Consider the following 13,091-nt stretch of genomic DNA (forward strand, 5'->3'; position numbering starts at 1 on the left):
ATATCATTAAAAGAATACAGGAAAATTCACAGTGCTGCACTGAAATCCTATGTAGCTATTTTACTCACAGTCGGTACTAAAATAATTTTAATATTACACTTTTTTCTTAGTTTTTTTAAATTTTTTTGGCTGCATCGGGTCTTAGTTGAGGCATGCGGGATCTTTCGTTGTGGCGCGGGCTTCCCTGTAGTTGTGGCGTGCAGGTTTTCTCTTCTCTAGTTGTGGTGCTTGGGCTCCAGGCCACGTGGGCTGGAGTTCGCGGCACGCAGGGCCTCCCGCTGAGGCACGCAAGCTCAGTAGTCAGGGCGCGCGGGCTTCTCTAGTTGCAATGCGCGGGCTCAGTCACGCCGCGGCACGTGGGATCTTAGTTCCCTGAGCAGAGATCGAACCCGCATCCCCTACATTGGAAGGCGGATTCTTTACCACTGGACCACTGGGGAAGTCCCTGCACTTCTTCCTTTAGTCACCTTTCTTCTGCATCCACCAAACTACAAAAGAGTTTACTGAGCTTATGGAAATATTGTGCTGCTCACTGCAACAATCCATTGCTAACCAAATTTGTCCTTTTGCTGACTATTACTCTAACTGGTATGGTTTTACTGTATATTAACATAGGTTCTCCCTCTGGGTCATTGGGGGTGGGTAGGGAGGGTTGCAAATCAACTATAAATAATCTGTTTAGGAAAGTTACTTTTCACGTATGAAAGTGTGGCTTGGCTTTCTATGATAGTTATGATCCCAAAATGTCATGGTGTGTACCTCAAGGCCATCAACCCACTTTTACAAATGATAGGTTGGAAGGTAGAAGTGGCTGATTCATAAGACATGACTCAAACTTGTGATTGACTGCTTTAGGTATAAAGTAATATTCCATTTACCCTAACATTCCTTGTTTCTCCTTGAAAAAAATGTATGTAGGTGTCTTTAATCAGAAAGAAAATGAAAGTCAAGGCATCTTGAGCTGATGTTGGTGATAGCAATTTTCTCAGGAATTCAGCGACACTGCCTTGTTTTTGTAGAGCAGACTTCCTCTTAGACTTGGTAGCTGGAACTTCTAAACCACCAAAGAACTTCTTGTGAAAATGACATTTGTTTTATTTAAATTTCTTGAAGTTTCTTGCAAACTATATTTCACATTCTTTGTAATTGATTTAATTTTTATTAATATTATACATCTTTGTTATTTTTCCCCTGAAGGCTTTTCTTTGATTCTTATAAATGCCATTGTCTGAAATAGAATTTCTTTCTATATGTCAGATTCTATGTTAAGAACTTTCCTAAATTATGTTATTTTGCATTTGAAAACCATGAATGATGATTGGGCCAGGGTCTAAGAAAAATTAATAGGGACAAGAACAAAACTATTAAAAGATGTGCTTCAAATATTGACATTTTAAAGGCCAATCTGTATACTTTTGCTTAACTTCGTCTGTAATTTCAAGATAAAGATGAGTAGTTATTTAGATGACGTTCCAGCTTTGAGCTACCTATACTTAGAGCAAGTTTCCAGAAACAAAAAATATACTTGAGGTACGTGATTCAAATAGACACTTAACCAATGGCAATAGAGACTTCACTCGGATATAGCTTTTGAAGTTTCTTCTACCCTATAAAATAAGTTTTATTTCTGGAAAAAGTTAAAATTATGATTTTTTTGTGAAGAATGGAGGGTAATCTCAAATTGGGGCTGCTGACTCATTTTAATATTGAAAGCTGTGGGACCCTCATCACTGGCTTCTTATAAATCCCAGTGCCCACATGCACCATAACCACCCACTGTGAGTCCAGAAAAGAACTCCGAGAGCATCTTCCAGTGGGAGAATCAAAACGGATTTTTACATTTCCTTTGAGCCCAGCCAGCTGTTTCTCCTTTAAAGATTTCCCTTTGAGATTTTCATTTTATGACTAAGCCTAACCAATAGTTTTTTGGCAAGTAAGAGTTGTGGGAGTGTATCTGTCATTATAAGGAAGTCAAAGCCAGAAATGTCTCTGCCATGCTGGGTGATATTAAACTTTTAAAGAAACTTTATATTATAAAAATTTTCCAATATACATAAATGGGGGAGTGCAGTATATTTATCAACATTTTGCCTATACTATTCCATATATTCTGTGCCCCCCCCACTTCCTAACCCCATCCCCACCAGTGTTTTAAAGCAAAACGGAGGCCATATCATCTAAGCTATGTTCACTTCAGTGTGTATCACTAACAGATAAGGACTTTGTTGTTTTACAGTGTTGTAAAACAATATTAGTTTCTACTGTACAGCAAAGTGAATCAGCTATATGTATACATATATCCCCTCTTTTTTGGATTTACTTCCTGTTTAGGTCACCACAGAGCACTGAGTAGAGTTCCCTGTGCTGTACAGTAGGTTCTCATTAGTTATCTGTTTTATACATATTAGTGTATACAAGTCAATCCCAGTCTCCCAATTCATCCCACCCTTTCTTTCCCCACCTTGGTGTCCATATGTTTTTTTCCTCTATGTCAGTGTCTCTATTTCTGCCTTGCAAACAGGTTCATCTGTACCATTTTCCTAGATTCCACATATATGCATTAATACACGATATTTGTTTTTCTCTTTCTGACTTACTTCACTCTGTATGACAGTCTCTAGGTCCATCCATGTTGCTGCAAATGGCACAATTTTGTTCCTTCTTATGGCTAGTCCATTGTATATATGTACCACATCTTCTCCATCCATTTCTCTGTCGATGGGCGTTTAGGTTGCTTCCATGACCTGGCTATTGTAAATAGTGCTGCAATGAACATTGGGGTGCGTGTGTCTTTTTGAATCATGGTTTTCTCAGGGTATATGCCCAAGGACTTTTTTTTTTTTTAATAAACAAAACCTAGTCACAGTGTCATTATCATTCATCTCAAAATTGAGTGATTCTTTAATATCATTTAACATTCAGACCATGTTCAAATTCCCTAATTGGATACTGTTTCCAATGTACACATATACATATTAGATATACATATATATAAAGTAAAAAAATATTGACGAAAAAAAGTCCATATCTTACATTTGATTGAGGGTTTTGAGTAGGTCCCAGTTCATGCCTATTGTCTAGTGTAGTTATTGATAGAACTTCCTTTTACTCTCAAAAGTGTCCCAGTTTGTAAGATACAGTATATGATTCACAAGGCTCTTTTACTTTATTATAGTTTCCCCTTTCTTTTTGATGAATTTATTTGTTAAAGAGACTGTATGATTTGCTTTGTAAAATTTCTCACATTCTGGATTTGGCTGTGCACACTTGCTTGACTTGTTCCTCTGTCACCAATATCTTCCGTACACTGGTAGTTAGAGTTAAATATGTATGTATGCGTGAATGTATATATTAGCAAAATGCTTCATAAGTGGTGATGAAATAATCTTAGTTCTTCATACCCATCAAGAGGGACATAATATCTGCTTTGTTCCATTTATAGTGATGTTATGAGTGTTCAGTTGAAGGAGTTGTTAGCTTGATCCACCCATCGTAAAGTTTACCAGAAAACTTCTACCTAATGGTTTAGCACATCGATCGATGATTATTACCTGTTTCCATTAGCTTGCAAATTGATAATTTTCTTATTTTTTAAAGTATAAATTTGTTATGTACATTTATTTTGCTAGTTTTTCTATTCTTGCATAAGTTTAAATGGCTGATATAATTTTTAGTTTAAATTTTGTTTTTTAAAATATTTACTTATTTATTATTTTTGGCTGCATTGGGTCTTCGTTGCTGCGTGCAGTCTTTCTCTAGTTGAGGTGAGCAGGGGCCACTCTTCATTGCAGTACATGGGCTTCTTATTGCAGTGGCTTCTCTTGTTGCGGAGCACGGGCTCTAGGCACGCAGGCTTCAGTAGTTGTGACACTCAGGCTCAGTAGTTGTGGTGCACAGGCTTAGTTGCTCCACGGCATGTGGGATCTTCCTGGACCAGGGATCAAACCTGTGTCCCCTGCATTGGCAGGCAGATTCTTAACCACTGTGCCACCAGGGAAGTCCCTTTTTTTTTTTTTTTTTTTTTAACAGTTAGAAGTCCAAAGAGGTTGAGAGTGTTTTTAAAAATCTGTTGTATAGGTAAATATTTTGATTACAATTTCTCTGATTTGTTATTTAACCATTAGCCAGATTCTGAGCCATGTTAAAATTAGGCTGCAATGTAAAAATTCTAACAATATTTGAAAGGCCCCTATAAAAATAAAGGTGCCTTTTCAGAAGCCACTTCATATAGGAAATCACCTTGAAGTCATTTTGTTATGTGTGAGTTTTTTCAATTTCTATATAATTCACACACCATAAAATTCACCCTTTTAAAGTATACAGTACAGTGCATTAGTATATTCACAAAGTTGTACAACATTTTCATTGTTTCTAAAAGGAAACCTCAAAGCCATTAGGCAATCACTTCCCATTCTCCTCCCCCGCTAAATGGCAACTACTAATCAACATTCTGTCTCTATAGATTTGTCTTTTCTGGGCTTTTCATATTAATAGAATCATACAATATTTAATCTGTCTGGCCTCTTTCACTTAGCATAATTTTTTTTTATTTTTTTAAATTTTATTGGAGTATAGTTGATTTCCAATGTTGTGTTAGTTTCAGGTGTACAGCATAGTGATTCAGTTATACGTATACGTATATTCATTCTTTCTCAGGTTCTTTTCTTTTCCCATATAGGTTATTATAGGTTATTCATTCTTTTTCAGATTCTTTTCCCATATTGAGTAGAGTTTCCTGTGCTATACAGTAGATCCTTGTTGGTTATCCATTTTGTATATAGTAGTGTGTATATGTTCATCCCAAGCTCCTAATTTATCCCTCCCCCCAGCCACGTTTCCCCTTTGGTCTCCAAAAGTTTGTTTTCAAAATCTGGGAGTTTGTTTCTGTTTTGTAAATCATTTTTTAAATATTCCACATATGAGTGATATCATATGATATTTATCTGACTTACTTCACTTAGCATGATAATCTCTAGGTCCACCCATGTTGCTGCAAATGGCATTATTCTGTTTTATGGCTGAGTAATATTCCATTGTATATATGTACCACATCTTTATCCATTCCTCTGTCGATGGACATTTAGGTTGCTTCTGTGTCTTGGCTATTGTAAATTGTGCTGCAGTGAACACTGGGGTGCATGTATCTTTTCATATTATGGTTTCCTCTGGATACATGCCAAGGAGTGGGATTGCTGGCTCATATGGTAGTTCTATTTTTAGTTTTTTAAGGAACTTCCATACTGTTCTCCATAGTGGCTATACCAATTTACATTCCCACCAACTGTATGAGGGTTCCCTTTTCTCCCCACCCTCTCCAGCATTTATTGTTTGTAGATTTTTTTGATGATGGCCATTCTGACCTGTGTAGTTTTGATTTGCATTTCTCTGATAATTAGTGATGTTGAGCATCTTTTCATGTGCTTTTTGGCCATCTGTATGTCTTCTGTGGAGAAATGCCTATTTAGATCTTCTGCCCATTTTTTGATTGCATTGTTTTTTTGACATAGAGCTTCATGAGTTGTTTGTATATTTTGAAGGTTAATTCCTTGTCATCGCTTTGTTTGCAAATATCAGTATTTTCTCCCATTCTGTGGGTTGTCTTTTTGTTTTGTTTATGGCTTCCTTTACTATGCAGAAGATTTTAAGTTTAATTAGGTCCCATTTGTTTATTTTTGTTTTTATTTTCATTACTCTAGGAGGTGAATCAAAAAAAGATGTTGCTGCAATTTATGTCAAAGAGTGTTCTGCCTCTGTTTTCCTCTAACAGTTTTATAGTGTCCAGCCTTACATTTAGGTCTTTGATCCATTTTGAGTTTATTTCTGTGTATGGTGTTAGAGAATGTTCTAATTTCCTTCTTTTACATGTAGCTTTCCAGTTTTCCCAGCACGACTTATTGAAGAGACTGTCTTTTCTCCATTGCATATTCTTGCCTCCTTTGTCATAGATTAATTGGCCATAGGTGCATGGGTTTATTTCTATTCCATTGATCTATATTTCTGTTTTTGTGCCAGTACCAAACTGTTTTGATGACTGTAGCTTTGTAATATAGTCCGAAGTCAGGGAGTCTGATTCCTCTAGCTTCATTTTTCTTTCTCAGGATTGCTTTGGCTATTCGGGGTCTTTTGTGTTTCCATACAAATTTTAAAATTTTTTGTTCTAGTTCTGTGAAAAATGCCATTGGTAATTTGATAGAGATTTCATTGAATCTGTTTATTGCCTTGGGTAGTATAGTCATTTTCGCAATATTGATTCTTCCAATCCAAGAACATGGTATATCTCTCCATCTGTTTGTATCATCTTCGATTTCTTCCATCAGCATCTTATAGTTTTCAGAGTACAGGTCTTTTGCCTCCTTAGGTAAATTTATTCCTACATATTTTATTCCTAGGTCTTTATAATGTTTTAAAGTCTTGTCCATGTCATAACATTAATCAGCACTTTATTCCTTTCTATGGCTGAATAATATTCCATTGCATATATGTGTACCACATTTTCTTTGTTCATCAGTTCATGGACATTTTAGTTATTTCCACTTTTTGGTTATTATGAATAATGCTGCTATGAATATCTCTGGACAGGTTTCTGTATAGATATATATTTTCAGTTCTCTTGGGTGTATACCTAGCAGTGACAATTTTGGTCATATGGTAACTACGTTTAACTTTTTGAGGAACTGCCAAACTGTTTTCCAAAACAGCTGCACCACTCTTCATGCCTACCAACAATATATGGAGGTTCTGATGTTTCCACATTTTCACCAAAACTACTTTTTGGCTGCCTTTATTTATTTATTTTATTTATTATACCCCTTCCAGTGGGTATAATGTGTATCTCATGGTTTTGATTTGCATTTCCCTAATGAGTAATGATGTTAGTCATTATTTCATTTGCTATTGGCTATTCACATATCTTCGTTGAAGAAATCCTTTCTTAAATCTTTGCTCCTTTTTAAATTAATTGTTTTTTGAGTTATAAGAGTTCTTTATAAATTCTGGATACTAGAACTCATCAGATACATGGTTTGCAGATATTTTCTCATTCTGTAGGTTGTCTCTTCATTTGATGATATCCTTGAAGCACAAAAGTTTTAAATTTTGATGAAGTCAGTTTTTTTAAATTAACTGCTTGTACTTTCAGTGTCATATTTAAGAAATCATTGCCTAATCCAGGGTATTAAAGATTTACCCCAATGTTTTCTTCCCAGAGTATTATAGTTTTAGCTCTTCCATTTAGGTCTTTGATCACTGTTATGATGTGAGATAAGAGTTCAACTTCATTTTTTTGCATGTGGCTATCCAGTTGTCTCAGCACCATTTGTTGAAGAGACTGTTTTTTCCATATTGAATGGTCTTCTCATTCTTGTTGAAAATTGACAAAGATGTATGTGTCATTTCAGGATTCTTCTATTCCATTAATTTACATATCTATCCTTATGCCAATACTACATGTTGTTGATTGCTGTAGTTGCTATAGTAAGTTTTGAAGTTGGGATGTATAAATCTTCCAGCTGTTTTTCTTTTACAGGATCTTTACAGTATCCTACAGGATACTCTGGGTCCTTTTCATGTCCCTATGAATTTTAGGATGAACTTAATAATTTCCCCATCTGAGATTTTGACAGAGGTTCTGTTGAATCAGCAAATTAATTGGGAAGTGTTGACGTCTTAACAATATTAAGTCTTCCTATTTATTAGCACAGGATGTCTTTACATTTATTTAGGTTTTTAATTTCTTTCAATGATGTTTTATAGTTTTCAGTGTACAAGTCCTACACGTCTTTTGTCAAATTTCCAAATATTTTATTCTTTTTGATGCTGTTTTAAGTAGAATTGTTTTGATTTTTTTTTGGATTGTTCATTGCCAGGATACACTTACACAGTTGGGTTTTATATATTCCTCTTATATCCTACAAGCTTATTTAACTAGTTTATTAGTGCCAAAATTTTTTGGTGGATTCCTTAGGATTTATACATACAAAATCATGTCATCTACAAATAGAGATAGTTTAATTTCTTCATTTCCAATCTAGGTGTCTACTTTTTTCTTTTTTTTTTTTTTTGATGCTTTTGTGTAATTTCCCTGGCTACAACCTACAGTAGATATTGAACAGAATTAGCAACAGCAAGCAGCTATTGCTTGTCTCTGATTTCTTTCAGCTTTTCACCATTAGGTATGATGCTAAATGTAGGGTTTTTGTAAATGTTCTTTGTCAGGTTGAGGAAGATTTTTTTTTTCTATTCTTAGGTTGAGTATTTTTATCATGAAAGGGTGTTGTACTTTTCTCAAATGCTTTTTCTGCATTTCACTTTGTTAATGTATTTCATATTGATTGATTTTTATACATTGGACCAACATTGCATTTCTGGGATAGATATTACTTGGCCATAATGTATACTTTTTGTATAGGTTGCTGGATTCCATTTGCTAGTATCTTATTGAGGATGTTTTCATCTATATTGATAAGGGATATTGGTCTATAGTTTTCTTGTGATGTCTTTGTTTTTGGTTTTAGGGTAATACTGGATTCATAGAATACATTGAAAAGGGTTCCCTCTTATATTATTTGGAAGAATTTGTAAAGGATTGGGGCTAATTTTTTAAATGTTCAGTGGAATTCACCAGCAAAATCATGTACTCCTGGGCTTATCCTCGTGCGAAGTTTTTTGATTACTAATTCAGTCTTTTTGTTATATAGGTCTATTCAGATTTTCTATTTCTTCTTGAGTCGGTTTCAGTAGTTTGTGCTTTCTGGGAATTTGTCCATTTCATCTAAGTTATCTAACCTGTTGATAGATCATTTTTATAGTATTCCCTTATAATGCTTTTTATAAGGTCATTGGTAGTATCCTCTGTTTCATTTCTAATATTTTAGTAATTTGGGTCTTCTCTCTTTTTCTTGGTCAGTCTAGCTAGTTTTGTCTACCAAGACCTCAGGCAGCTGCAATGTTCAACAATTGCCTCTGACTATTTTCAACAAATATCTCCAGTGGGGAAAAGGCTATATACAATAGGTGAACTCCAAGTCAGATCAAATGAAGAAAGCCTTGCCAGTGGTGTCTTCTAGAGAACTACCAAATAGGTAAAATAATGACATTTCTCTAGGAATGGGGCTTTGGAGGATATCCAGCCTAATTCTGCCCTCTCCAGTGGTTGCCAGCCTGCCGATTTTCACCATAAATGTGGGCTGTTGGTTTTCAAGGGTGTCGTGGAGTTCTGGGGACAGTGGAAATAGGGCAAGTTAAAACACTGTAAAGCTTAGCTTCTTACCAAAATTTCATTGCCTTTCTTGAAGAAATGCTTCTAGGACTGCTGCAAGTCTTTTGTTAATTTCCATATTTCTGAAGAGTTGATTCTGACCATATTTACCAGATTTCCTTTTGCTTTTGTGGAGGAGGGTATTTTCAGAGATCCTTATTCTGCCGTTTTTGCTGACATCTGTAAAATTGTAACTTCTAATTGTAACATTCCTTCTGCATTTATTAGACGGAATTCTTTAAAGAACTTTTCATTATCAACTGTTTGGTTACCATTAAATATAATTTGTAAACAAATGACAGAATGATGCATGGTAAGTATCTTTAGTTGTGAAATTTCAAAATAGTGATTTGGTGCCTTTGTAACCATCCAAAAATGATCAGTTAGTTTGTTCTTTCTTTTTGGTATCATTATTAACTCATTTGAAAAAAAAAACCCTCATGGATTTTAACCTACATTCATTTCAATGAGAAATGATATTTAGAGATCACAGTATGTGTCCAGATGTGCCCATTGCTACAAAGATATTGTTACTTTAGGCATTTTCAGTGGACTAATATAGGAAGTAATTTTTTTTGGAAAGAGAAAATCTGAGCTTTTTAATTCATATTGTGAGTTCATACTATTTCTTGTTCATAGGATTTTACAGGGTATTTACTTATCTTTAGACTTATTTCATCTTACACTGAAATTCTTATTTTTGACATTAACAATGATTTCTTCATGTCACAACATACATAAGTAATTTCAAAATAATATCATTACTACAAATAAGACTACTGCTGTCCAATGAGGTCAGGAGAGCCATACGTAAACAAACAATCCACTTCTTAACATGTATCCAAAGGAAATGAAATCATTATCTCAAAGGGATATCTGCATTCCAATTGCAACATTATTCACAGTAACCAATGTGTGGAGACAACCTAAGTGTCCATCAATGGATAAATGGATAAAAATGTGGTTTGTGAACACACGCAGAGGAATATTATTCAGCTTTTAAATAAGGAAATCCTGCCATTTTCGATAACATGGATGAATCTGGAGGGGATTATACTAAGCGAAATAAGCCAGACAGAGAAAGACAGATACCTGATATTACTTATATGTGGAATCAAAAACAAAAAAACAAAAGTCAAACTCACAGAAACAGAGTAGAAAAGTTGTGAGAGGCTGGGGGATGAGGGAAATAGGGAGAGGTTGGTAAAAGGATATATATAATCTTTCAGTTATAAAATGAGTAAGGTCTGAGGATCTAACGACTATAGTTGATAACACCTTACTATATAACTGAAATTTGCTAAAAGAGTTGAACTTAAATGTTCATTGCAAGAAAAAAAAATATGTGAGGTGATAGATGTGTTAATTAACTTGATGGGAAAATCCTTTCATAATATATGCTTGTATCAAATCATTACATTGTATACTTTAAATATCTTACAGTTTTATTTGTCAATTATACCTCAATACAGCTGTGAAAAAATACCTACTGAATATTGTTTTCCTAGTGGGTTGTTTTATCCTGTTTTTAATGTTTGGTTTCTTTGCTTGTTTGTCTATTGCCCTTAGGATATAACTGACTTGGGATGTGAAGTCACAATACTGTATTTCAGCTAAAAACTAGAAAGCACTCAAATGCCCATCAATGGTGGAACGATTAATTTGTGGCATATCCATATAATAGAAACTGTACTCAGTGAATAAATACATCAATATAAAGTATAACTACATGCAACAATGTGGATAGATATTCCAAACAAATGTTGAAGAAAAGAAGACACAAAGAAGCTTATACTAGATAACTGCATATACATGTGTATGTTATGTATGTATGTGTGTACATATATATATACATATACACATACAGTTTTGCCTATTTTCATACTACAGTATAGAAATATATAGCATACTATATGTAGTATAAAAATAGTCAAAACTATACATATGTGTGTGTACTATACGTTGTAAATGGGCAAAACTATATATATACACACACACATTTATATACACACATACACACTAAATTCAGTAGGTTTATAGTATATATAGTATAAAAATAGGCATATATATATACACACACATACATACACTATATTCAGTAGGAATATAGTATATTTTATATAGGATAAAAGTAGGCAGAGCTAATCTCTTCTGACAAGTTACTGTTAGAAGGACAATGCCTGGAAGGAAATATAAGATGGGATTTAGGGGTGCAAGTATATGTTTTGTTTCTTAGTTTGAGTGGCACTCACTTGTGTATGTTTCATTTGTGAGTGATTAGAAGCTATAAAATTATGTGTACTTTCTCTGTGTGTATTATACTACAATAAAATATTTGTTCAAGTTGTCTTTTAAAGCCAATCGAAATAGTTCTTTTCTAATGTGATTGTGGCACAGCTTAATATAGAGTTAGACTTCTTTCAAAACTAATTTGCATTCATTTTGGAATGCAGACACCCAGAATATGAGATTTATAGCCTGGACAGTGCTCTCCATAGTCATGAACTTGGTTCTTTGATTTCTCAGGAGAACGTGTGCCTGTCAGGGGCTGGACCCAGAGACCTGTGGTGCCTCCTTTTCTTTTGGTTGTTCATGGAGCATGTACTACAATGGATGTAAGTTTGCCAGGAGCAAGATCCCAAGAAAATTTAAGCTGCTTGGGGATGACCCAAAAGAGGTTTGTTTACTTCCTGATGTATAATCTGTTTATTTTTCATGGAGAATTGATGAGCACAGATGAAGTGAACAATATAATATACTCAAACTCTCATTAACAGAGAATTTCATCTCAGAGATAGATCAGTAAAATTTTGGCTAAACGGTAGGCACACATAATAATATTTTATCAAATTAGCATAATAACAACCATGTGATACTAAAGTAATAAAGTTTCATCAACATAAACTATACTTATGGCCTTTTACACTTATTGTTTGTCTTCTATGTAAACTCCAGAGTTTCACACAGCTGTCATTTCCATATTAAAACTAAATATTACTACTTCAGTGTTAGAACTTTCATCTTTTGAACCTGAATTATAGAAATCATGTTCGTGACTGCCACATTCATAGAAGTCCATTTCTAGTCACAGTTTCAACCCATGAGATCTGATGCCTTAATGTTACTATAATAAATGCATTCAAGTAACTAAAACATATTTAGATTTTAATATAAAGGTGTAGTTGAAATAAATGAACATTGATTTCTCATTGACATCACTGGTTTTTGTCCTTCTCTAGAATATATATTTCTCAAAATATAACTTGTAGATCAGTATCACGTTTAACAACTTTTGTGTAGCATGGTATTCTAGAGTATGCTAATTGAATAATCAGAAAACCTCAGTATATTTAGCATTCATATATGATCAAATTTTTAGTAAATCTATACATGTTATAATTTTTTTCAAATTTTAAATGCAGTTGAAATATGCAATTATACTATTGATATAATTTTTATATGTCCCTTTGAAAAATTTGTTAGCTTTATTATTTGTGACTATAATAGTAAGTGGAAGTTTAATAAAGTGCAAAAGCTCTTCAAGTCATGATATAAATTTTTCATAGAATCGTAACATTTTAATAAGCTGTATTAATGTGCTAGATATCCTCTTTGCATAAGAAAACACAAATATTTGATAAACCTAATGAATAGCAATTTTGCCTACTGTCTTACACTTTTAATTTTCACACTGGAGAGCATTTTCTCCACTACTTCATAAATGTTTATCACTCTGTTTCATGTAAACAAATGCAGGGGATGGCTAGTGACATCCTCCCTCTGTTAGGTAGGAGGACTCCAGTCAGAAACCTCCTCACCTTCTAAAATGCAAGCA

At 34.1% G+C, this 13,091-nt stretch overlaps 1 protein-coding gene across 5 annotated transcripts in view; it reads left to right on the forward strand.

Moving 5' to 3' along the window:
* Positions 1–13,091, forward strand: part of TET2 (tet methylcytosine dioxygenase 2) — a 134,340-nt gene that overhangs the window by 102,277 nt on the left and 18,972 nt on the right. For 3 of the 5 annotated variants that reach the window (XM_027103414.1, XM_027103416.1, XM_027103415.1), the window contains one exon: positions 11,783–11,933. In XM_027103414.1, the coding sequence (XP_026959215.1) occupies positions 11,783–11,933 (151 nt within the window). Of the gene's footprint in view, positions 1–8,905; positions 9,081–11,782; positions 11,934–13,091 lie in introns of those variants that run through there. The other 2 variants (XM_027103417.1, XM_027103418.1) reach the window with 2 other exon arrangements.

The sequence above is a fragment of the Aethalodelphis obliquidens genome, unplaced genomic scaffold (assembly GCF_003676395.1).
Source record: "Aethalodelphis obliquidens isolate GAN/ISIS:26980383/991018 unplaced genomic scaffold, ASM367639v1 scaffold6, whole genome shotgun sequence".
Lineage (NCBI taxonomy): Eukaryota > Metazoa > Chordata > Mammalia > Artiodactyla > Delphinidae > Aethalodelphis > Aethalodelphis obliquidens.